The sequence below is a fragment of the Chelonia mydas genome, chromosome 14 (assembly GCF_015237465.2).
Source record: "Chelonia mydas isolate rCheMyd1 chromosome 14, rCheMyd1.pri.v2, whole genome shotgun sequence".
NCBI classification, from domain to species: Eukaryota; Metazoa; Chordata; order Testudines; family Cheloniidae; genus Chelonia; species Chelonia mydas.
Window position 1 is genome coordinate 25,399,343 of NC_051254.2, and position 27,118 is coordinate 25,426,460.

The 27,118-nt window shown below is 49.2% G+C and overlaps 1 protein-coding gene across 12 annotated transcripts in view; it reads left to right on the forward strand.

Moving 5' to 3' along the window:
* Window positions 1-27,118, forward strand: part of MYOCD (myocardin) — a 473,785-nt gene that overhangs the window by 369,703 nt on the left and 76,964 nt on the right. For 4 of the 12 annotated variants that reach the window (XM_043527941.1, XM_043527939.1, XM_043527940.1 and 1 more), the window contains exon 1: window positions 6,775-7,160. The exons of 7 other annotated variants lie outside the window; for them this stretch is intronic. Coding sequence is in view for 4 of the 5 variants with exons in the window: in XM_043527939.1 (XP_043383874.1) it covers window positions 7,106-7,160 (55 nt within the window). In the remaining variant the exon portion in view is untranslated. Of the gene's footprint in view, window positions 1-6,764; window positions 7,161-27,118 lie in introns of those variants that run through there. One more of the 12 variants, XM_043527938.1, reaches the window with a different exon arrangement.

The window sequence follows — 27,118 nt, forward strand, 5'->3', positions numbered from 1 at the left end:
GTCAGTGGTTCACAGAGGGGCAGGGAGGTGTGAGGGAGGCTCACTGAGGCAGAAGGCCAGAGATCCGTTGGGTTGTCCAGGGCAAGGCAGTGGCCAACCTCTGCAGCTTTTGGCCATTGCCTCATGGATCAGCACCCCCCACACACTCCCCAGGCCCCCCTGTCATGGGCTGAGCTGTGCCACATTCTGGATTTACTAATGGAAACCATTATGCCCCAGCACTGGGGAGAGCAGGAGCTGATGAGCACTGGGAGGGGCTTGTTTACATGAGCTTCTGGGAGCTGGCAGGCTTCGAGGAGGTGCTCTATGGTGCAGCAGGGATCCTGCCTACCGGCCAGGAGGCCTCTCAGACATCCCCTGCTCCTGGGAGACCCTCTGGAGCCTTTGAACACAGAAGAGAAGCCCTAGGCATAGAAGCCCAGCAGTGAAGGGACTATTTCTCCAGGGTTGTGGTGCTGACTTCTCCTTGTGCAGTGCTTGCCCAGGGCAATGGGATCCCACCGTCTCTCTATTTCTCACTGACTCCCACTGTCGATGGGATTTTAGTTCTGAACGGAACCTCTTGTAACTGACCTGAGGAAACCTTCCCCGTCTCCAGAGATTTATGAGCAAGACTGAGCCAAGCCCAGGGCGTGTCGGTCACAGTGTGACCCAGCACAGCAGCATCTCCCCTTGAGCCTGGCAGGCCAGGGAGGAGGAGTGGGAGCGGGAGCAGGTTTATTGGGGCCATTAAAACACTGAGCCAACATGGCTGCAGGACAGCACATACCAATGTGCTCATTACTCAGGTACTCACCATACAGGCACCGCGCTGCCCCTGGGAATGGGCAGCAGAGGGCTGGGACACCTGGTGGGAGCAGGGACCCCTTCTATTTCACAGCTCTATCAACTGCAATCATAGAGATTGCCCACTGCAGACCCCGGAGAACTCTTGCCCATGCTGACAGTGATACCCCTGCAGATCTGGGGTGTTGGACCTTGGCCCTCCTCTGCTCCCCTTCCTTCCCCATCCTACTCCTGACCTTTGTTTTGGGGCATTTCCCAAAATGTAATGCTGCTTAATGACTAGCCCTGGGCTCAGCTCAGCTCTCCTGCCTTCAGGCCCGTTGCTTCTCTCCCTGCCTCACACAGCTTCATACGCTCGCAGAGTCCCTGCCAAGGGTCTTCACTGCAGCTCACACCAGCGGGCCCTGGCTTCCCTCTGTGCTCTTGCTTTGCCAGGCAAATGTGAATTCTCCGACTGGGCTTCACCTACGCTAGCCTAGTCCCTACCATTGCTCCCCTAGAGCAGCCCAGTGGTGAGAGCGGCAGTGGCATGCTACTGCAGACGAGGCTCTGGGGGCTGCTGGCATTTTCCCACTGTTCTGCTGAGACTTGCCCTCAACCAGGTTCCATGAGACAAGTGACTGGTGGGGACTTGTCTACTCTAGCATCCCCTCAGGTCCCCCAGCACTAACAATGATGGGTATTACATGGGGAAAAGGAAACAAATGAGGCTCCTTCCAGCAGTAATGTGAAGGGAGCGGTGCAGGGCCTAGGGTTGCCAGGTGTCTGGTTTTTGACCGGAATGCCAGGTCAAAAAGGGACCCTGGCAGCTCCGGTCAGCACTGCTGACCGGGCCATTAAAAATCCAGTTGGCGTGGGGCTGGCAGGCTCCATACCTGGCTCTGTGAGGCTCCCCGGAAGCAGTGACCTGTCCCTCGGCTCGTAGGCGGAGGAATGGCCATGGGGGTTCCATGTGCTGCCCACACCGTGCTCCAAGCACGGCTCCACAGCTCCCATTGGCCAGGAACCTCAGCCAATAGGAGATGTGAGGGCAGTGCCTGCAGGTGGAGGCAGCGTGCACTGCAGAGCTGCCCGGCCGTACCTCTGCCTAGGGGCTGGAGGGACATGTTGCAACTTGCGAGGAGCCATCCAAGATGACCACTGCCCGGAGCCCACACCCCGAACTTCCTCCTGCCCCCCAACTCTCTGCCCCATCCCTGAGCCCCCTCCCGCACCCCAAATCCCAATCCCAGCCCTGAGCCCCCTTCTGCACCCCAAACCTCTCATTCCCAGCCCTTCCCCAAAGTCCACACCCCCAGCAAGAGCCCGCACCCTCTCCCACACCCCAACCCCCTGCTCCAGCCCTGAGCCCCCCCCTCACCCAAACTCCCTCCTGCGCCCCAACCCCCTGACCCAGCTCAGAATCCCCTCCTGCACCCTGAACCCCTCATTTCTTGCCCCACCCCAGAGCCTGCACCCCCCAGCCCAGAGCCAGTACCTCCCCACAAACCCCAACCCCCTGCCTCAGCTCGGAGCCCCCTCCCATACTCTGAACCCCTCGGCCCCACCCCTCCAAGCCTGGAGCCTCCTCCTGCACCCCAAAACCCTCGGCCCTGGCCTCACCCCAGAGCCCACACCCTAACTCTGTGCCCCAGCCTGGTGAAAATGGGTGAGTGAGTGAGGGTAGGGGAGAGCAAGCAACAGAGGAAGGGAGGATGGAGTGAGTGGGGGCAGAGCCTTGGAGAAGGGATGGGGCAGAGGGCAGGGCCTTGGGAAGGGGCGGGGAAGGGGTGGGGCAAGGGTGTTCGGTATTCTGCAATTAGAAAGTTGGCAACCCTACTTCAGCCCCACAGGCCATAACACAGTTACAGAGACCCCTCCCCTCAGCCCCTCAGGCCATAACGCAGTCACACGGACCGTTCCCCTTGGCCCCGCAGACCATAAAGCAGTCACACGGACCCCTCCCCTCAGCCCCACAGGCCATAATGCAGTCACAGAGACCCCTCCAATCAGCACCGCAGGCCATAACGCAGTCACAGAATCCCCTCCCCTCGGCCCCGCAGGCCATAATACAGTCACAGAATCCCCTCCCCTCGGCCCCACAGGCCATAACACAGTCACAGAATCCCCTCCCCTTGGCCCGCAGGCCATAACAGTCACAGAGACCCCTCCCCTCGGCCCCGCAGGCCATAACGCAGTCACAGAGACTCCTCCCCTCAGCCCCACAGGCCATAACGCGGTCACAGAGACTCCTCCCCTAGGCCCCGCAGGCCATAACACAGTCACAGAGACCCCTCCCCTCGGCCCCACAAGCCATAACACAGTCACAGAGACCCCTCGCCTCGGCCCCGCAGGCATTAACGCAGTCACACGGACCCCCCCCCTCAGCCCCACAGGCCATAACGCGGTCACAGAGACCCCTCCCCTCGGCCCCACAGGCCATAACACGGTCACAGAGACTCCTCCCCTCAGCCCCACAGGCCATAACGCGGTCACAGAGACCCCTCCCCTTGGCCCCGCAGGCCACAACGCAGTCACACGGACCCCTCCCCTCAGCCCCGGAGGCCATAACACAGTCACAGAGACCCCTCCCCTCGGCCCCGCAGGCCATAAAGCAGTCACAGAGACTCCTCCCCTCAGCCCCACAGGCCATAACGCGGTCACAGAGACTCCTCCCATAGGCCCCACAGGCCATAATGCGGTCACAGAGACCCCTCCCCTCAGCCCCGCAGGCCATAACGCAGTCACAGAGACTCCTCCCCTCAGCCCCACAGGCCATAACGCGGTCACAGAGACCCCTCCCCTCGGCCCCGCACGCCACAACGCAGTCACACGGACCCCTCCCCTCAGCCCCGGAGGCCATAACACAGTCACAGAGACCCCTCCCCTCGGCCCCGCAGGCCATAACGCAGTCACAGAGACTCCTCCCCTCAGCCCCACAGGCCCTAACGCGGTCACAGAGACCCCTCCCCTCGGCCCCGCACGCCACAACGCAGTCACAGAGACTCCTCCCCTCAGCCCCACAGGCCATAACGCGGTCACAGAGACTCCTCCCATAGGCCCCACAGGCCATAATGCGGTCACAGAGACCCCTCCCCTCAGCCCCACAGGCCATAACGCGGTCACAGAGACCCCTCCCCTCAGCCCCGCAGGCCATAACGCGGTCACAGAGACCCCTCCCCTCAGCCCCACAGGCCATAACGCGGTCACAGAGACCCCTCCCCTCGGCCCCGCAGGCCACAACGCGGTCACAGAGACCCCTCCCCTCGGCCCCGCACGCCACAACGCAGTCACACGGACCCCTCCCCTCAGCCCCGCAGGCCATAAAGCAGTCACACGGACCCCTCCCCTCAGCCCCGCAGGCCATAACGCAGTCACACGGACCCCTCCCCTCAGCCCCACAGGCCATAACGCAGTCACAGAGACCCCTCCCCTCAGCCCCACAGGCCATAACGCAGTCACAGAGTCCCCTCCCCTCGGCCCCGCAGGCCATAACGCAGTCACAGAGACCCCTCCCCTCGGCCCCACAGGCCATAACACACTCACAGAGACCCCCCCTCAGCCCCACAGGCCATAACGCGGTCACAGAGACTCCTCCCCTCAGCCCCACAGGCCATAACGCAGTCACACGGACCCCCCCTCAGCCCCACAGGCCATAACGCGGTCACAGAGATCCCTCCCCTCGGCCCCGCAGGCCATAACGCAGTCAAACGGACCCCCCCCAGCCCCACAGGCCATAATGCGGTCACAGAGACCCCCCCCCCTCGGCCCCACAGGCCATAACGCGGTCACCGAGACCCCTCCCCTTGGCCCCGCAGGCCATAACACAGTCACACGGACCCCTCCCCTCGGCCCCGCAGGCCACAACGCAGTCACACGGACCCCTCCCCTCAGCCCCGCAGGCCATAACGCAGTCACAGAGACCCCTCCCCTCAGCCCCACAGGCCATAACACAGTCACAGAATCCCCTCCCCTAGGCCCCGCAAGCCATTATGCAGTCACAGAGACCCCTCCCCTCGGCCCCGCAGGCCATAACACATTGCCTCAGGGACCCCTCCCCTCAGCCCCACAGCCCGTAACGTAATATGCTGTCACAGAGACTCACATAGCTGATCTGGAAGGGCAGGTAACCAGCACATCAATGAAACTTGCGGATAATACTGAAAAGAAGAGAGAGGAGTCCTCCAAGGGTTCGGCCACACAGAATGATATGGGAAAATGCAGGTAATGCATTTGGGGAGAAATAATCTGGAGCAGGGAAAGCTCCGCATAAGCCATAGACGAGGAAGGCTGGGGGCAACAGGGGCAATAAATATGCGTTTACAACGTACTGACGCAGGGGAGACGGGCCGTGCAATTCTGGGCTGCAGATGTTGAGAAATCCCATCTGGGAGTAGCTGGATTCTAGTTCCACCCTGCATGGCTCTGGTGTGGTCCCATCTGAACAATGCCATTCACTTCTGGGCACAGCAATATTACAGCGCAATTGAGCAAAGCAGCTTGAGAGAAGAGCAACAAAGAGGTTAAGGCCTAAGAGGCTGGTGAGGAGGAAACATTAAAAGAGCAAAACGTAGCGTTTAAGGCCGGAAGGGACCATTAGATCATCTAGTCTGACCACCTGCATATCACTGGCCATGGAATTTCACTCAGGTCCCCCTGTATTGAGCCCAACAGCTTGTGTTTGGCCAAACATGAGTTTAGCTAGCAGACTAGACACTAGCAGAGGACGTGATAACAGCGTACTGCTCTGTGAAGCACGTAAACAAGTCCCACAGGCGGAGAGGAATTCTTCAGGGTGAGGAGGAGTGAGGGGGAAGTTTTGGGAGCGTATCAGGAAGTGAGCTGTATTGTTAGGCTGGGGAAGGGATGGCAGGGGTCTGTTGCCTTGGACATTCAAAACACCAGGGGACAAAGCACCAGAGAATGTACCATAAGGAACAAGCTCCTTTGAGCCTAGGCCTCCCATCTCTAGCTTCTGATTCTGGGACATTCTTGGCAGATTTTTCACTTCAAAAGTCTCATTCTGGCCAGAGACTAAAAGGAAATCCCTCTTTCTCGACCCTGGGAGCGACTTCTGCCTGTCATCTTTTCCATGGAACAAGCTGTGCAGGGATTTGTATCCACCTCACTGTGTGTTTGCAAAGGCACTGCCAGCTCTGAGATGGGATAGATGGGAACTGGGGAAGCATCAGTATGGCTCCATGTGGCCAATGGCAGTCTCTGTGTTCTGTGTCTTGCATCTCTGTGATGACGGCATTAGTCTGTCCTGAACAAAAGAGTGATTTTAAGCTGCAATAACCTCAGCATATTGCATATTCAGCACCAACAAATACGTCAACTATGGAACGATTGATTTTAGCAAACGTTTTGGGCCTGGATGGTAAGATGGCCATGAAGTTACCAGGAGACTGTGTTTCCTCAAAAAACGCCACTTATCTGTGGTTTATCGGTATCAGAATGAGATCACTCCCAGTGCGTCCTGCATAAACCAACTGTACAGTACAGTCCATCAGCACATCACAAGGAGCCCCAGCAGAACCAGATTGGGATAGCATGCCAGTATGCTGTCAATGGTGCGTGCCCCACAGGGACATTTTGACTCCTTAGATGGAAGAAGTCGCAACTTTTATACATCAGAGAGCATATAGAAGCACAATGAATAAATATCTCATCCTGTCCCCCTTCCTGCAGAAGCAGAGGGAGCTCCATGTAATGTCCCTGAAGTCCTTGTTAAGTATCAGAGAATAAGGTGCCCAGATTATTTTCAAGTTGCAGCTATTAAGCCCCCCTCTAGGTGCTGTGCAGTTAAGTCCCATCACACGGAATTCCCGGTGGCTACATCTCCCCATGCTGGAAAGAGTTAAGCTCTGGGTCTGTTGATATTTCAGAGCTGCTCTGAAGCCGGCTGGCTGAAACAAGGAGCCTCCTGATTGGCCAAGTTCCTGTTGGTAGTAATAAGGATCAGATATCAAACTTCTGTCTTTCCTAAGACCCTTTAGTGATAGTTGCTGCTCCCTGCTAGACTATGACATCAGCCAGGACACCCAGTGATGCTGCTGATAGTAAACTCTGAGCAGGAGGAGGGTCCTGCTAGCTCAAAGTTAATTAGTTCAACCCAGCACAGGGGAGAGCAGTTGGTTTCTGTGGAGGGACAGTGCTGGATGGGACCAAATCTTTTCAAGTCACTTGCTGCTTTCTACAATCCCAGCTCTGAAAGCACCCAGAGGCTCCCAGGAGGGTTGGATGAATCCTGGGGCCCTAGCAGTGGCCAGCTTGTCTCCTTGGAGCCAGTTCATGCTTTAAGTGCGGGGGCTTCTGGACCTGTTCACAGAGAGTCACCATGACACTGCTGGGTTCTGAGCATTCTTTGCTGATTCGGAGCAAGTTCAGATCAGGTAGGGCTAAGCATCAAGAATTTTGTCTAAAGTTTTCTTCTCCTTCAAGCCTCAGCCATACGCTGGTTTTCATTAAATGTTTGGAAGCCGCATGCAAGTAAAATAATCAGGGAGTCATAAAGCTGTCATGGCTTTGCTCTCACAGAGGCTATTCTGCAAATGAAGAAATTCATTTTCCTTCTTCTCTATTACTTTTTAACTGCTTTTTCATTGCTTTCAATTTATGTTTGTGGTGTATGTTGGTAAAGCTACAGTTCGCGGTTCTCTTGGCCTGGGCCCTATGGTGAAGGACTGGGTCAGAAATCCAAAAGAGCAGCTGTGAAAAACGACATGCCTAATCTCCTCCATATATTCCAGGTGCTATCCTGTATATACATGCTAGTCACAGACTAGACAGGCCTGACATTTACTCTGACATCCAGGCAGTTGACTTTGTTCCATTAAGTTGTGACTAATTGCATAAAAATGAATTTGCAGAAATGCGTCATTTTTAGAAGTAAAAATAACAAATGGAACATGCAAAATATTTAAAGTGACATCATCAGAGAATAAAACCAGAGCCACACAGCTGAGTGCCACTTTCGGAGGGTTTGCAACTAAAAACATGTCCCACTTTTGTGAGTTAGTGGAAGTCCCAGTGAGGGGCTTCCCAGAGGACGGTCTGCATGAGTGAAGGTGAGTGAAGGTGAACTATGGGACAGTCACTTCTGACTCAGCCCCTCTGCTGGACACTTGTGATTTTATTCATGTTCTATACTTATAATAAATAAGGGGGGTGTATGCGTTTGTGTTGCTCATTCTTTTAACTGACATTAATTAATGTAAATTAACTGATCATAATGCTAGAAAAATGTATTTGACAATCTGCTCTTAGCTTCAATAGCATACAGTTCTCTATAGATCTACTGTACATGTGGACATATAGACAAATTATGTCTGGACTCACCATATATAAAGCCCATTCCAGACCATCACCCACTCTTGTTTTGCCTTTGTGTATGCTGCGGGTAATAAGAAGATCAGAGGCTTCTGATACCAATACTAGACATGTGTGGTGTTATCAGGATCTCTTAGATAGCTGGGTGGTCAATTTAAACTTTGTTTTCTAAGCAAATATGAAGTTGGCAGTTGGTTAAAAATCCAAATGTGTGTGGGGAAACACAAGGGTCCTAGTCTGGCTGAGTTACACACAACTTCGGTCCAGGGCTTTGGTGTGGTTTCCATATCGCTAGGATCTTACACTGCATTAGATTAAGTCATTCCTTAGATTTTGTTGGTATATTATGGTACATTGCTGTTCATTTGAAGGAAGTCTCAGTTCCTAACAATTCGTGCAGCAACTCCAAAGCAATACTGCCACCTTTCTGAAGAGAGGGGGATGGGGATGTGTTCTGTGTCATCACATTCTTTTCAAATGAACCATTATTGTTTTTAAGACTCATTTCTGGGTTATTTGTAAGAGGGCTTTATTATGGAGCTGACAGCAGAATTTCAAAACATATTTTTCAAATGATTCTTTACCAAGTTTAAATTTTATGGGTCTTCACTTCCATAAATTCTCATGTCTTTCAGCAATTTTAATGCAATTGATTTATGGGTCATTCTTCACTTTGTGGCCTTTGTTCCCAGAACTGCTATTTGGCTGCTGAAAGATACGATGCCGATTTGACCACATTTTGCCTATTTATTATTTTAGTGCAAATCTTCCCCAAATCCCAGCTTTGTGGATGTTCGTTTCTAGCCATGGTGCAGGTGAGTGCATGAGCAGCTCAGGGCCAGCATTAACAACATCCCAATCCCAGCTATTGACACATCACTAAAACTAGGGGGGAAGGAAAAGCTGAATGTCGGCAGAAATCAAGGAATCCTACAGACAGGGCTGTTGTCTTGAGTTAAATTGCCACATAATATGCAATAAAAGAGACAAACTGAATAAATGACTGAAATGATCAATCTCATTTTGGTACAAGTCGTTTATAGGCCTGATCGCCATTTACATTTGCACAAAGCTGGCGTATGGTAGCTGTAAAACACTAGTGCTGGTGTCAGGGAGTAGAGTACTCGGACTGGATTGGGCCTCACACCCACTCTGCACAGGTGTAAATAGCACAGGGGTAAGGCAATGGAGAATCAGGCCCTAATAGGACTCTCTATTGCCTTGGGATGCTAAGCAGGCAGGTAGCAGGTGTTAGGCTGTGATCATTCCCTTGGGTTCTAGAAGGGATGAAGTATTCTTTGTGACTCGTGATTACGTATGTCTTTATAACAGTTCCATGTTGATGTCGCAAAGGCAGGAGTTTGAATGGATTCTTCCCGTCGCTATATGGTCTGAGTTACTGAACTGCAGAAAGGGCTATCACAGAGTTAATGGGCGATGGAAACATGTTATTTATCTGACTGGTGTCCTAATGCCAGAATCCTCTTTCATCTCTGCAGCACATAGCGGGGGCAGCCATCTGATGATACAGACATAACTGTCGCCTTTAGAGTTGTTTGAATCATTTTGACCTATTGATAGCCCATCTCTACTAGTCTCTTGGTTCCATTTTGGTAGCTTCAGTGGGAATCAGGAAAAAAATTAGTTTCTGCAGGCAGGAAGAAATGGTTGGAAATAGTCTCTGTCAGGCCAGGTTCTCTAGACAGTCACTAGTAATCCTCCCTTGAGTCCTGTGCCCAGAACATACATGGCAAGTTTCTCCTCTCCCAGCTGCCTGCAGTGGAGGGGAAGGGCTCAGCACAGCTGTATCATGTGCAGAGACTGCAGCAGTCACCATATAATGCAATGAATAGCTACTCCAAGTGAAATTTGGGAAACCTAACTTTGGTTTGAAATGCAGAATAATCTACACATCAGCAATTCCAATGTGTTGCAGGCACTAAGGTTTTCTCTCCTCCCATTTCCTAGGAGTAAGAGACAAGAATTTGTGTGTGTGTTTATTTTGTCTATTTTGCCAAAGATAAATACACAAACCTGAGGTCATCCTGACAAATTTTGCAGGAACAATGATTTTTCTTGCTTGCCTGGCTGCCATGTTCTCCTGCAGGCTCCAAGTATCAATGGGATCACATTAAATCAACTGGGACGCACAAGGGGCTGTTCCAGGAACCTTTCTCCCTGAATGTATTTAACTCTTCCCAGAACAAACCATTCATATGGATAGAGCCACTGCTCCAAACCAAATCAGGTGCACTCAGTCATTACTGGAACACCACAGCACACACTGCACACAAAATCTGATAGCCAGAAAATACAGAGTGAAACCACCTTAACTCTGATCTTGTTTCTAGATCCCTGCACAGATACAAAATTTGCATCCGCATGCAATCCATGATCAACAAACATGGTCCATGGATGTGGTTATCTGTGGATATAAAGCGGATATCTGCAGATTTGCATGGCTCTAATTGTTTCCATCTTCCCTGGTCAACCAATGAGGAAACAGATATAAAAGGTCCTTCACTGACAGTATCACAGTATGAGGAATGAATGTATAACATTCTAGACACATCTCAGCGTGATTTGGCACTGATAGTGCCCTAGGCTAACACTGGGTAGCTTGTGGGGTGTGGACAGGCTAAGGTGCCAATGAGCCTCATTTGGCTGGATGAAGTAGATGCAGCAGAGGTTCCAGTCTGCGTGTAAAGGCTGAAGAAGTAGGTTGAGACCTCTGGCTTACAATGGAATAGCAGATGAGAAAGGTGTTTTCTCTGCACTGTACATGGATAAGATGTGATTCCCCCTGAATATCTGAGTGAATGTATCAAAGGTTAATGGCTGGTATTAGGTGGAGAGAAAAAGTAGATGAGGTATGGTAACTCAGAGCAAGGGAATTTCTGGTGATACTTTGAAGATGGGCAGGGGGACAAGGTCCAGCTTAAGGCTGCTAGTAGAATCTTGACTCGGAATTGCCAGGTTTTTCAAACAATGTGTGTTTCTGTTAAATTTTCAAATAATGTTGTTTAAATCCATGTAAGTGTTTACAATCAAACCCTATCTTAATTCACGACATTGTTGCCTGAGAGTTCCCTCTGTTTTTATGGAGTATTTAAAAACAGACTTGTGAAAACTCAATGTATGTTGGTTTGTGTCTTGTTTTATCTTAACATGCATCCTGACCCTGACTGGTTTAGCTGATGGATCTAATTAAACCTCTCCAGCAGTGGGTGAATTGCAGGCAAGGGAGAGGGGGTGTGCATCATGGCACTGACAAGGTTAAATGTATTGAGTTGTGAATGGGGAGCAAATGTAGGAGGAGGAGATATTGACTACACTCCAGTACTGAAAGGGTTACACCTGGGGGCGGGGAGGGGTGAATGCTCTCAGGAACTTAAAGGGTTAACAATTGCAGTGCCAACAAGTTACACTCTCAGCTCTGCTGAGCCCTGGGAGAGAAGTTGTGGGCTGGACACTCCATAGCAAGGCACCCTGGCTTTCACTGAGTCCAGGGGATCTGAGGGACACGCGTGTCCCAACAAGGCTCCTGAAGGCCCGGACAGCACAGCTCCAGGCCTGCCCCATTCCTTCCATCCCAGCAGCTTGCAGCAAGTGAGGGGGGCCAGCACTGGCTGTCATCTCTGGGATCACCTCTGCAGGGAGCGTATGCCCCAAAGAAAGGGAATTTCTGGCACTCTCCCTGCGGAGTCTGGGAGAGCTGCTTAGAAAGTCAAATCACAGCAAGAAAAGAGTGAAAAATAACCCTTGTGCACTGGCTGGTTGCCCTCTCCCTGTGCCTGCCCTTGGGGTTATACCTGATTAACAGTGATCCTTCCAGAGGATCCGAGAGTGGCAGCTGAGCCCAAAGGGATAATCCGCGCAGGCAGGCAGGCGGCCATGGCAGCGGGCTGGGGAAGCTCACTGGGACCTGGGCTGGAGGGATGGTTCCTCTGCACTCTGACAGGAGGCAGCTGTGAGGTTGACGGAAACACTCTTCCTGGGCGCTGACACATGCCCCCTACAGGCCTTTGTGAAGTCATAAGGATGATCTTGGCTGGCTCATGGAGCTGGGACAGATTTCTCCCATAACAAAGCAATTGCCTAAATGCTCCTCTTAAGGCCTTATTCAGCCTGATAAGACCTGGCCCAGTGCGTGACAGAGATGAGCATTTCACTCTGCAGATCCATTAGCATGTGTGGGTCCCGTGGGAGGGGATTGCAAGGACACTAATCTGTGATTCATGCTCTGCAAGCCACCACCACTGGGACGCTGACTGCTGCTCTCAATCGGGGAATGTTGCTTGGGTCAAAATTTTCAAACATGGGTGCCCAAACTTGTGCATGCGCAAGCCTGGCCCTTGGTCCCCGTGCCTTGGTTTCCCCATCTGAGAGCAGGGACAATGACACTTACCTATCTCAACAGAATGTAACTGGCTAACGTGAGGGCCATGATGCTGGCCCTTCTACTCTGCACAAGTGCTCAGTACCATTATGTTAGGCTCCATATTCCCAGTGTACTAGATCCACTACAATGCATGGTGTGTAAATGGCCTTGCCTACTAGTCTGAACTGCCCCAGGCCACACACAAACCAGGAGGTTCATGACCTACTGGAAACAACTGTCCCAGATGAGCCACAGGGCAGACATCTTGGATACAGAAGGCTTCTCCCAGATGGACACCTTCTCCTGGCACAGTCGCTAGGAGCTGAGCTGAGCTGGGAGCCTTCCCATCTCAGCTGGTCTGGGTTCTGCTGGTCTGGATCAAGGCTGGAATTCTGGCTGAGGGCCTGACCCCTCTTCCCAAGTCATGGGAGCAGGAGCAGATAAGCCAGGCTGAGGTCGCAGGAGCCATGTGGCACTGGTGTGAGCATGGAGTCACATTCCTGCATGCGCCCTAGTGAGGGGAAGTTGGCACAGGGCTGACTCAGACCCCTGGCTCCGTCACTGTCCCTAGAGAAGCAAGTTCTGCCCACTGGCCATAGCTTGTTTGGAACCTCTTCTCATAATAGTTGATGATGGTGATGAGTGATTGTACCCAGCCCCTGCTCTATGCCAGGCTGTGCTTTTCCTGATAGGCCTCAAGCTGGGAACAGTCTCTACTGCTGAGCTACAACCTACCCAAAATAGTCACTGAGACTGGCACTACTGACAAAATCTCCCCAGGCCTGGCCCTATCAAGGGCGTCGATGGCTGTACATTAGCAGGGAACAAGGCACTGAGCCCTGGCTCTCCAACCAGCCAATGCTCTCAGGTAGAACCAGTCCAACTGCAGACACCTTTGGGCCCAGCCCCGTTCTGGACATGTTCAGATCCAGGCATTTGGTTCAGCCCATTATGCAGCTTGGGGGCATCTGCAAAATCCCACAGTTCAGATGTTCGGAGCCAGCCTCTCTCTATGCCAGGGGAGAGGTCTCTGCCTATTTATAGGGGCACCATCACCTGGAAAGTCACATATTGGTCTGAAATGCTGTACTTGTTGCAGCTATCAGTAGCACCTCAGATACTTGGAACTGGAAGGATAAAGAGCAAAGACAACCTTGCCTGCTGCCCAGTTTGGTCCCTTTCCACATTTACCTGCACTCTACATGGAGCCAGTCTCACTGTGCCCCAGTACGTGTCACTTAACTCTGCAGCTTCTCACTTGCTGAAATACCCTTTAGGAGCGTAGACAGAGAGGAAAGACCCTTATAAACACCCAGGAGTGGAGCTTTTAAAAGCAGACATGGGGCCCTGCTATTTACAGGGGCTCTCTCAGAAATGGGGATGTTCTGATTCAGTTTCAAAACAAGTGCAAGTTAGCTGAATGCCTCTAAACAGGCACATGCTGATGCTCTGCCCAATATGGGACAGAGGCCCTGGCTTCCCTGCACCTGGAAAGGATTCAGAGGTGCTGCAGTAGCTTTAGGTGACTTCAGACTCTGGGTCTAATCCCAGATACCACAGAAAACAGGCAGCATTTTCTGAGCAGTCTAGGGCCTCCTTTGGAAGCTGCCTCCCCCCCTAATTCCTCCCCCCAGTGAAGTGACATCTTGAAGTGTACTTGTGGCACCTTAGAGACTAACAAATTTATTTGAGCATAAGCTTTCGTGAGCTACAGCTCACTTCATCGGATGCATTCAGTGGAAAATACAGTGGGGAGATTTCTTTTCCACTGAATGCATCCGATGAAGTGAGCTGTAGCTCACAAAAGCTTATGCTCAAATAAATTTGTTAGTCTCTAAGGTGCCACAAGTACTCCTTTTCTTTTTGCGGATACAGACTAACACGGTTGCTACTCTGAAACCTGTCATCTTGAAGTGTGTAGGTTAGAATGCAGATTCCTTTCCAGTGCTGCATGTAGGATGTACAGGTCTGGTTGAATGCTGAATGCAACTTACAGGCTCCCATGTTAACTCTTTAACCCTCTGCAGTTGGACACCAGCCTCAAGTCAAGAGCTTCTCTGAGGGCGATGGGGGCCTGAGGAAGCACACTATCTGCAGAGCTCATTGCTACTAGCTATGGATGGCAATGGGAGTTCTGTTTGCTTCCTTGGGGATCTGTTTCTGATGGAAAAGAAAGAGCGTCTCAAGCAGAGTTATTCCTCAGCCCCCCATGCTTCGGGCTGGCGAGTTAAACTCTGCAGCAACCCGTGCACTGCCCAAATCCACTCTGCGTCCAGCTAATAAAATACATCGGTGGTGTCAGCTCAGCCCCAAACTGGCCGGGATTTCTCATGTCACAAATCTCGCCCCTTCTGGCCTCTGGTGCCCGGGGAAATCCAGGAGCGAGCAGTACCATGGGAAGACTTGCTCTCTCTTTCCTAATCGCAGTGAGGCTATGCCCAGTTCTGCACTGACGGGTCTATCTGCTGTTCCCTTTTATCAGGGGCTTTTCCACCCCTCTGAGCTTACAGTGAGCAGCTCATGCCCTGTGGCTGGCTGGAGGTGAGGAGTGTATCAGAGCTCTAACACAGAGACTATCTCCCCCTTGAGGCTGCTGTCTGTGCCTGGCACTCAGATCTGGACTTAGGGCTTGAAACAAACTTGGCAGATGATCAGACCAGACCAAAATCACCAGGGTTTGCGGGGAAGGGAAATACAACTGCAGGCCTCAGGTTTCAAACAGGTTTATTCTGCCCCATTGTCGGTCTGATGTCACATAAGACAGGCCTGGCCCCAAGAGCATCTCAGCGGTTACCCCGGAGCCAGCAGCAAAATAAACAGTCTCTAGGTTCACCCTGTTTCCAAGCAGCCTGTAAGCCAGGTGGCGAGGAAAGAGCTGGGCTGGTTCACCAAAGGCCCTCTAGTGGCCTGTGTGAGGGAGTTACCGGAAGATGCCACACTGATTAACCATTACTCAGCATCACAGCTTGGAACATGAAACCTTCCTGTCCCCGTAGCCTGTGTAAGAGAGTTATCCTGCCCTGAAAACCAGTGCCAGGATTCTCACCCGTGTGTCACAGCTGTTTGGAAGGAGGCTTTTCTCTCAGTCGCTCTGGAGGCTGTTCTGGCTGACCCAGGTTAGCGGGTAGAATGTCCTCTGCACACGTTCAGCCTCTGCAGAGGCAGGGAGGCTGGAACAATTTGTATAGAGGGGGGGTGCTGAGAGCCATTGAACCAAATTGTAAACCCTGCATATGATGGAAACCTCTTCATGCCAGAGAGTGTGGCAGCACCCCCAGCACCCCTAGTTCCAGCACCTAGTTGTAGAGGGGTCTGACACGTTCACCTGGTGACACCTGTTGTGGTGAATGCTCCCATGTATGATAACAGAATATGGACAGGTGGCGCTGTCCCCTTGAGTCTGAGCAGTCTGCTCTTCCTAAACAGGGTCTCTGGGAGATGAAAGTCCTGAGGGCTTGACTCTGTGGTGACTGGCTATGGTGTCTCTGTGACCGGGTGTTGGACTGAGCTGCCCTCCTCTGGGGGGAGAGAGTGGAACCATGGGAGATCTGACTCCCTGTGAAAAAATACTGTGTGATCATGTCATTAAACCAGGCAATCCAGTCTCACTTTGCTATTGACCCATGAAAATAATTCTGCCCTTTTAACAGCCCTTACCATCGCATGAGGCCGCTGACACCACTGGGCAACTGAACGAGCTGAGATTTGACCCAGCCCACAACCAGTGGATCCACAAATCAACTGATGGACCTAACTGCCATGTTAGTGGCAAAGCCCAACATTTATGCACCACTGAGAACCTCAAAACCCACCTTTCAGCCGCCAAGTAGGCACTCAAATTCCTGAGGCACCTCCATTTCTGCCAGCAAAGTCCCTGAGGTGCCTACATTCCGGCTGGAGCACATGTGCAAAGCCTCCTAAGTCCTGACGCCGCCGAGCTGCTTGGAGCCCCCGCTCACGCCTAAGTCCCAGTGCGTTGTCAGACTAGGCTCTCCGCTTCCTGTCTTGGCTGTGGGGCTGTCACAGAGTCACAGGATCTGGCCTATGCCCAGCCTGTAACCAGTCTCCTGGGAGTAACCCCTGTAGTGGGCTGGGCCCCAAGGACCCACACTGTCCACAGGGGCAGGCCCGTGGCCTCCAAGACTCTGGAACTGGGCTGTCGGCACCAGTAATTCCTGTCTCTCTCCGTGGCTCCCTGCAGCGACTCACCCCAGCCAGATTCCAGCGGGAGGCTTGTACTGTCCCCTTCAGGGTGCAGGGCTCTCAGTGACTATTACAGCGACACAGGCAGCCTTTGTTAGTCCTTTGCTAACCTTTATTAGTCACCTGGCTGCAGAATCTGCAAATCCTTAGGTTAGCACAGAGAGGCAGAACTAAGTTACACTATAGTTCATTCTGGTTAGCCCAGAGCCCAGCCACGCTATTGTGAACCCCATGTTCAAGCGCTGTCTCTCTCTCAGGTGGACCTCCTTACTTCCCAGGTGAGGGAGCCCAGACTCCTTCCAAAAGCCAACCCTTTATCACCCACCTCACACCTTCCAGTCCTTCATCACTCGATGATTGCCTGTTCTGTTCATTCCCTCTGAAGCACCTGGCACCGGTCTCTGTCAGATGACAGGGTTCTGGGCTGGATGGACCAATGGTCTGACCCAGTTTGGCCAGTCTGATGTTCTTATGTCCTTTTTTCTTGAGCTGGGGTCTTTGCTCAGCTTCTCTGCTGAGAGGTGGGGAAATCCATCTCCCTCTGGGTTGTTGGTTGCTGGATGTCAGTGTCCTGGGGCTTCGGTTTACCAGGGGCTTCTCAGATTTTCAACTGATATGGGGTCAGTCTTGGCCAATCCTTTTCAATGACCTGTTCAGGCTCAGACAGGTAAGGGAAGTACTCACAGCTATCTCTCCTAGCTTGCCCTGAGAGCAAACTTAGTCCTTTTCCCCGCACTGGGAAACCATGCAAAATTTAGGGGAAACTGAGGCATATTTAGGACTTGTGAAAATATTACAGGAAATTCCCATTGTGTCAAAGGGGTCCAATCTGGTAGGTGTTCTCAGGACATGCCTAACCCATACAAAGGGGCACACTCAAGACTGGTGGTGAGGGCACTATGCCGGAGGTGGGAAGGGAAACCTGTGTTCCAGTCCCTGTTCCAATTAATATTTAAGCATTTATACACAATGGTCCAGTTTTAACAGGAGAGCTTGAGAGGTATCCACCTTAGCCTCGTGGCCAGGGCACTCTCCTGGGATATGGGGGAGCTGGATTCAAGTCTCCTGCTCTAAATCAGCAGGCAGGGATTGGAAAACAGGCCTCCCACATCCTGGGGGAGTAGCCTGACCAGCTGGCTCTGAGGGGTGAGTCTCTCTTTCTCTCTCTTTCCCTGTAGGAAAGGACTGACCTCTCCAGGCTTAGGCGCTTAGCTCCAAGAGAGGCACAACTGTAAATCCCAATCGAGTTAAGATACCTAACTGCCCTAGAAAGGAGAAGGGTTTAGGCCACACCCCTCTCCTCAGCATTTCCAACCGGCTAGCTTAGTCAGCTCAGCATGCTGGCTTCTGTGCATCCCATGCTTAGGCACCTCACTCTCCCCTCTCTGCAGCTCATCAGCAGGGTGCGTCCCATCAGCAGAGTTTATATCTTCAGTCCAGGTCTCTACGCTAGACCTACAGGAGTAAATGTTAGCCTGGGCTTGGACTAGCAGCTAGCAGGGACTGTGGCCCACACATTGCCAGCAGGTTGCATGCTGTTTGTTAGACAGCAGCAGAATGCTGGGCATCCTGGATTCTCTTCCTGAGTCTGGACAGGGAGCGTGGTCTAGTGGTTAGTTATTATACACACGGTAGCCAACCATATAGATTTAGCATACTCAGTGTGGCTGACTCTTAATTGTGCTGGATTGGACACCTGAGTTGTCTTCCTAGCTTTGTCCCAAGTGGCTTTGGGCAGTCTCTCACTTAATTTATTTGAAAAATGGTGTCGCTGATACTTGACTATCTCTAGAGCTGGCATATGAGGCTTTGCTTAATTGTGAAGGCTGTGAAATACACAGAAATATAGTCAGCAGTGAGAAGAAGAGGTGACATTTAAACTCACTGGTAGCTGACTGCTCTCGGCCCCCTGCTCACTTGTTTGAGGCACATTGCCTGCTCTGGCACAATAGGGAGGTTGATATACTGGAGCAATCCCCAGACTTCAGCATGTGTGGGAATGGTGATAGGAAGTGATGAAACCTCTTCATCTGGGATATTTATAACTGAACTGGACAGAGTGCAGAAGGGACTGGTCTTGCAGTGTCCTCTGAGGGTGTTCTAGGTAACCTTATGAGCCTTTTCCACCTCTAACTTCTCTTTTTGTAATTTGTGATCTCATGAGACAGGTTTTACCCACAGGCCAAACCACAATTATTTACCAATAACTGGGACTCTCAGATCACAAGTTAACCCCCTTCCCCATTGGTGTCTAAACCCCTGTGTGACATTTGGGTGCTGGGGAGCTAAGATCATAGAATCATAGACCCATGGGGTTAGAAGGGATTGCAAGGGTCATCTAGTCTAACCCCCTGCCATGATGCAGGATTTGTTGTGTCTAAACCATCCAAGACAGATGACAAACCAGCCCGCTTTTGAAAACCTCCAGGGAAGGAGCTTCCATGACCTCCTTAGGCGTCTGTTCCATTGTCCTACTGCTCATACAAGTAATACATTTTTCCTGAGATTCAATCTAAATCTGCCATGCTGTAGTTTGAACCCATTGCCTCTTGTCCTGCCCTCTGTAGCAAGAGAGAACAACTTTTCCCCCATCTTTTTTATGGCAGACTTTCAACTATCTGAAGACTGCTATCGTGTCCCCGCCTTAAGCTCCACTTTTCCAAACCAAACATACCCTGTTCTTTCTGCCTTTGCTCATATACCTTCCACTCCATCACTTTGATCATCTTTGTCACTCACCTGTTGTTCTTTTCCAGTTTCTCCACATCCTTTCTTTGCATTGGTGACCAAAATTGGACACAGTACTCCAGCTGAGGCCTAACCAGTGTCAAGTAAAGCTGTACTGTCACCTTCCATGACTTGCATGCTATGCCTCTGTTAATGCAACCTAAAATTGCATTTGTTTATTTTGCAACAGCATTGCATTGCTGACTCATGTTATAGTTGTGATCCACCACTACTCCCAGATCCTTCTCAGCAGTGCTGCTGCCAAGCCAGTTATCCCCCATTCTGTATTTGTGCATTTGGTTTTCCTTCTCTAAGTGTAGCACCTAACATTTGTCTTTGTTGAATTTCATTTTGTTGTCTATACACCAGTTCTCCAATTTATCAAGATCCCTTTGAATTTTAGCCCTATGCTCCAAAGTGTTGCAACCCCTGCCCCCCTTGTTTGGCGTCATCTGCAAATTTGATCAGTAAGCTCTCTATTCCTACATCCAGGTTATTAATAAAGATGTTTAACAACACTGGACCCAGAACAGATCCCTGTGGAATCCAACTTGAGACCTCCCTTTAATAGTTAATTAATTCCATTAATGGTTACTCTTTGTTTGCGGATGTTTAACCAATTATGTATCCACTTAATGGTAGTTCCACAAGCCCACATTTCTCCAGCTTACCTATCTGAATGTCATGTGGGACTGTGTCAAAAGCCTTGCTGAAGTCCGGATATATTATGTTCATTGCATTCCTCCTATCCATCAAACCAGTTACCCTGTCAAAGGAGGAAATCAAGCTGGTTTGGCATGATTTGTTCTTGGTAAATCCATGCTGGCTGCTAGTGATCACCCCTTCATGCTCCCAGTATTCGCAAATTGAATGTTTTATACGTTGCACTAGTAGCTTCCCAGGTTTTGAGGTCAGGCTGACTGGTCTATAGTTCCCCAGCTCCTCCTTTTTCCCCTTGTTAAAGATGGGCATGTTAGCCCCGCTCCAGTCTTCCGGGACCTCTCCTGTCATCCATGAGTTTCCAAATATTATTGCCATTGTTTCCGAGATTTCTTCAGCTAATTCCTTCATTACCCTTGGGTGAATAGCATCCGGCCCTGTTGATTTGAATTCATTCAAATTGGTTAGAAGATCTCTGGCGTGCTTTTTATTTGTCCCAATCTGCATCCCTTCCCCTTTATTGTCTGTGGTAACTTTGCTGGTCATCCGATCACATTATCTTTTGTGAGAAGACTGAAGCAAAGTAGGCATTAAGCAGCTCTGCCTTCCTATTATCTTCCAGTACCAGCTCACCTTCTCCATTGAGCAGCAGACCCACACTAACCTTAATCTTCATTTTTTGCCTGACATATTTGAAGAACCCCTTCTTATTTCTTCTAAAATTCCTTGCCAGCTGTAACTCATTCTTTGCCTTGGGTTTCCTGATTTTGTCCCTACACGCTCATGCTGTTCCTATGTATAGTTCCTTGATTACATGCCCCTCCTTCTATTTCTTGTATGTATCCCTTGTGGTTTGTAGATAGCTAAAAAGCTACTTGTGCAGCCACATTGGCCTCCTGTGGCTCTTCTTATCTTTCCTCTGTGTCAGAATAACTTGATGTTGAGCCTCTAGAATAATATCTTTTAAGAACTACTAGCCCCCTTCTATTCCTTTTCTTCCTAATTGGTCTTTCCAGGGGACCTTGCCTACTATTTCTCTGAGTAGGCACTGTACTGGGTATAGTCCAGGTACCTCATGCTGGGCTAAGTACCTGCAATGGGATGTGAGTTCAGGAACATGGGTGGCAGTCCAGCGATATATACAGGATATTGTAGACTCAATAGGTAACCTGAGTTTTTGTCACCACACTTATTGCTTAGTGCAGCTGTGGACCATCCAAGCAGACAATAGGTAGCTACAGCACTGTACTCCCTGCCAGTGGATAAAGAGCAAGTGATTACCCTTGTACTTCTTCCTCACCAAAGTATCAAAGGGGCATTCTCTGCCACAACTAACACAAGTGCACCCACAGTTGGGAGCCCTGTAGCAGCAGCATTGGCAGTATTCAATACACATGTAAGAAACAGAAAGAGGTTTCCAAAAAAGGCAACAATTACCCATGGCCATAAGAAAATAAGAACGGCCATATTGGGTCACACCAGTGGTCCATCTAGCCCAGTATTCTGTCTTCAGACAGTGGCCACCAGGTGCTTCAGAGAGAGTGAACAGAACAGGGCAATAATTGATTGATCCATCCCTGTCATCCAGTATCAGCATCTGTCAGTCAGAGGCTAAAGGAACATCCAGAGCATGGGGTTGAATCCCTGACCATCTTGGCTAAGAGACATGGATGGACCTATCCTCCATGAACTTATCTAATTCTTTTTTGAACACAAAAAGAAAAGGAGTACTAGTACTTCTTTTCTTTTTGCGAATACAGACTAACACGGCTGCTACTCTGAAACCTTTTTTGAACACAGTTATACTTTTGGCCTTCACAATATCCCCAGAAAAGAGTTCCACAGGTTGACTGTGTGTTGTGCGAAGAAGTACTGCCTTTTGTTTGTTTTAAACCTGCTGCCTATACATTTCATTCGGTGACCCCTGCTTCTTGTGTTATGTGAAGGGGTAAATAACATTTATTCATTTCTCCACACCATTCATAATTTCATAGATGTCTATCATATCCCCCCTTAGTCACCTCTTTTCCAGGTTGACCAGTCCCAGTCTTTTTAATTTCTCCTTGTACAGAAGATTTTCCGTATCCCTAATAATTTTGGTTGCCCTTCTCTGTACTTTTTACAATTCTAATGTATCTTTTTTGAGATGGGGTGACCAGAATTGTATCCAATATTCAAGATGTGGGCATACTATGGATTTATATAGTGGCAAAATGATATTTACTGTCTTATTATCTATCCCTTTCCTAATGGTCCCTAACATTCGGTTACCTTTTTTGACCACCACTGCACATTAAGCAGATGTTTTCAGACTCCTCGATCTCTTTCTTGATTGGTAACAGCTAATTTAGACCCCTTCCTTTTGTATGTATAGTTGGGGTTATGTTGGAAGAGTGTGCATTGTGCATTACTTTGCCTTTATCAACATTGAATTTCACCTGCCATTTTGTTGCCCAGTTATGTGAGATCTCCTTGTAACTCTTCGCAATCTGCTTTGGACTTAACTACCTGAGTAATTTAGTATCATCTTTAAACTTTGTCACCTCACTGTTTACCCCTTTTTCCTGATCATTTATGAATATGTTGAAGAGCACTGGTCCCAGTACAGATCCTTGGGGGACCCCACTATTTACTTCTCTTCATTCTGAAAACTGGCCATTTATTGCTATCCTTTGTTTCCTGTCTTTCAACCAGTTACTGATCCATGAGAGGACCTTCCCTCATATCGCATGACAGCTTACTTTGCTTTAGAGCCTTTTCTGAGGGATCTTGTCAAAGGCTTTCTGAAAGTCCAAGTACACTATATCCACTGGATCACCTTTGCCCACATGTTTGCTGACACCCTCAAAGAATTCTAGTACCTTGGTGAGGCATGATTTCCCTTTACAAAAGCCATGTTGACTCTTCCCAACAAATCAAGTTAATCTATGTGTAGTAAAGAACATATAATCTAGTTTGATGATCTCCTCAACAGCACAGAGGCTATCACACTGGGGGTGGGACCACTTTACTGTGTCTTGGAAAGTTTCATCTTTGTACCTCTCAGTTTTCCTTAGCTCCTCCAGTTCAGCCACTCTGGTCTCCAGAGTCTGTACGCAGTCTATGAGGGCCATGAGCTGCTTGCACCCAATGCACACATACACTACCTGCCAACAAGGCAGGTAGTTGTACATGCTGCATTCAGTGCAGTAAACTGGATAGCCCAACTGCACAGCTGGACTTCTGCCTGCATTAATTTTATTCTTACAGGTTTTATTTGGGGGCGGGGGGGGGAGAGGACATTAATGGCCTAAGTGTATAGAATGTTGGGTGTATCTGGTTTTCACTCTCCCTCTCTAAATTCTATTGCAAAACTCCCCTGTTCGCTAGCTCCTCTGGCTTTTTAAATCCCCTGTGTGACGGTTCCCCCTGGAGTGCCATCTGGAACTGGGGTACCACTGAGCCCTCTAACTCACCAGCCTAGGCTCCCTCTCACACTGTACTGCTGTGACAAATTGCAGACCTGCTCCCAGTCCTACTCTTCCACCAGCATTCACACAGGTAGGGACACACCCAGCTAAGTTACATGCAGGCTCTCTGACCAGCCATTGAATGAACCAACAATAGAGAGGCTACAGCCAAAATAACCACCAGCTTCCCAGCCTAGGACCCCAGAGCTGTCAAAACCCTAACCACTATGAATTTATTATCCAGTTCACCTCACCCTCAATGTGGAGAGAAAATGCAACAGCCCCTGCCCCTTGAGCTGAGATTCCCCAGCACTTTACTCCAAACTTTATTAACTACAAAAAGATCGATTTTAAGTGATTATAAGTGATAGCAAACAGATCAAAGCAGATTACATAGCAAGTAAACAAAAATGCAAACTAACCTTAATGTATTAGAAGGATAGGATTTGAATTAACAATCTCTCACCCTGACTGATGATGCAAGCAGGCTGCAGATTCTCAAGATACAAACTTCACTTTCTTCGCAGCTTGGGATCCCCAGGTTTTCATACACAAGCTAGAAATCACTTTAGTCTGGGTCCAGCACTTCCCTCAGTTCAGTCTTTGCACCTCAGGTGTTTCCAGCAGGCCTCTTGTGTGGGGAGTGAAGAACAACAGATGATGTCACTCCCTACCTTATATAGCATTAGCATATGGTGGGAACCCTTTGTTTTAAACTTGGTTCATGGAAAAATACTGACATCCCAAGATGGAGTTCAGAGTCATGTGGCCTGGTCACATGCCCTTGCATACCTCAGGAGGTCATCTGGTCCAGTCCCCTGCACTACCGGCAGGACTAAGTATTATCTAGACCATTCCTGACAGCTGTTTGTCTAATCTGCTCTTAAAAATCTCCAATGATGCAGATTTCACAACTCCCTAGGCAATTTATTCCAGTGCTTAACCACCCTGACAGTTAGGAAGTTTTTACTAATGTCCAACCGCAACCTCCCTTGCTGCAATTTAAGCCCATTGCTTCTTGTCCTATCCTCAGAGGTTAAGAACAACAATTTTTCTCCCTCCTCCTTGTAACAACCTTTTATGTACTTGAAAACTCTTCTCATGTCCTGTCTCAGTCTTCTCTTTTCCAAACTAAACAAACCCAATTTTTTCAATCTTCCTTCACAGGTCATGTTTTCTAGACCTTTAATCATTTTTGTTGCTCTTCTCTGGACTTTCTCCAATTTGTCCACATCTTTCCTGAAATGTGGTGCCCAGAACTGGACACAATACTCCAGTTGAGGCCTAATCAGTGCGGAGTAGAGTGGAAGAATTATTTCTCATGTCTTGCTTACAACACTCCTGCTAATACATCCAGAATGATGTTCACTTTTTTTGCAACAGTGTTACACTGTTGACTCATATTTAGCTTGTGGTCCACTATGACCCCCAGATCCATTTCTGCAGTATTCCTTCCTAGGCAGTCATTTCCCATTTTGTATGTGTGCAACTGATTCTTCCTTCCTAAATGGAGTACTTTGCATTTGTCCTTATTGAATTTCATCCTATTTACTTCAGACCATTTTTCCAGTTTGTCCAGATCATTTTGATTTTTAATCCTATCCCCCAAAGCACTTGCAACCCCTCCCAGCTTGGTATCATCTGCAAACTTTATAAGTGTACTCTCTGTGTAATTATCTAAATCATTAATGAAGATATTGAACAGAACCGGATCCAGAACTGATCCCTATGGGACCCCACTCGTTATACCCTTCCAACATGACGTAAATCGCTGATAACTATCTTCTGGGAATGGTTTTCCAACCAGTTATGCACCCACTTTATAGTAGCTTCATCTAGGTTGTATTTCCCTAGTTTGTTTATGAGAAGATCATGCGAGACAGTATCAAAAGCTTTACTAAAGTCGAGATATACCACATGTACCACTTCCGCCCTATCCACAAGGCTTGTTACCCTGTCAAAGAAAGCTCTCAGGTTGGTTTGACATGATTTGTTCTTGACAAATCCATGCTGGCTGTTACTTATCACCTTATTATCTTCTAGGTGTTTGCAAATTGATTGCTTAATTATGTGCTCCATTAACTTTCCAGGTACAGGAGTTAAGCTGAGTGAGTCATAGCAGCCATTACTTACAAACTGTCTGGAGCATTCTCAGGAAGGCTCACCAGTTGGGCATAAGCTTCTCCTAAGGCCTGTTGTTTTTCCTAATGGTCCATTATCTTGAATAGGCCCTTCACAGCCAGCTATCTAGACTGGAAACATTTTGCCTAGTGGGTGTTGCCCAGGTGTAATTATTTTTGCAATACAGATACATAGTCAGTATTTATAACTTCAGATACAAAAACGATACCTGCATACATATAAGATAAACATATTGAGAAAATCATAACTTTTCCAAAACACCTCACATGACTCGTCTTGTACAAAATGCATCATAATTCTGCCATAATCGTATCATAATAATATCACTGTGACGAATATGGTGTGCAGTGTCACACCCTGTTCTCCCTGAGTAGCCTGGCGGCCTCATCAAGGGATCCTCAAGGGATTAGGGATCAAAGGATGGCTGCCTAGAGCCTCATTAGTCTTGCCTAGAAGGCTGCTAGGCTCAGCACACGGCTCCTCAGACAGACCACACTATAAACTTGAGTCAAGCAGCACATGGCCAGCAACTAGCACCCAACAACAAACTAACAGACAACAAAGTCACCCCAGGGGTCATGTAGTTGTTCCTGCTTCACTTGGAGAAGTCCTTTGCAAAACTCCCATTTGCTGCCCCTGTGTGCTGCCCCTGTTCACTGGCCAGGCCAGGGCTCATCTCTGGATACCTTTGGGCAGACAGTTCTGCTCACAGTCTCCAAGAAACTGCCATGGAAAAATTGAGTTGACCATTTTTCAGAGTAACAGCCGTGTTAGTCTGTATTCGTAAAAAGAAAAGGAGTACTTGTGGCACCTTAGAGACTAACCAGTTTATTTGAGCATGAGCATATTTATCATGGAGGAGCAGGCAGTTGGGTGACTGCTGCTCACACATTCCTGCTCCTGGCTGATATTGTGTGTGTGCAAAAGTGGATTAAACATAGTGCTAGTTAGCAAGGATGGTCTAATGGGGAGGGCACTAGACTGGAACTTCAGAGATCTGGGTCAGCTGCAGAGTTGCTCTGTGTTCTTGGGCAAGTGACTTACTCTACCTAGTTCCTCATCTGTCAAACAGGGGTAGTACTTCTCCACTTCCCAAGGGGATGGGAGGTTAAAACCTATGTATGATTACAAGAGCTCACATGCTATGGTGATGGGGCCAAATAAGTACCTAGATAGACTGTCTCTGTGACATTGCCTGGAACAATGGTGTTTTCTGGGTAAGAAACGGTGCAAAATTGTGTGGGGAATACTTTGCTACTTTTTGCATAGTAATTAATTTCACATTTGAGTGTGTAAGGAAAACAGTGTGCACGTAGACTGGCCCATGTGCTGAGGCTGCATTATTACTCACAGAAAAAAAATCTAACTTTGGTTTGCTAAGAAGTGCTGGAATTTGGCAGGAAACCATCCTTCCATGTGGGGTTTTCACTAAATATTTACTTTTGAATGTAAGACACTG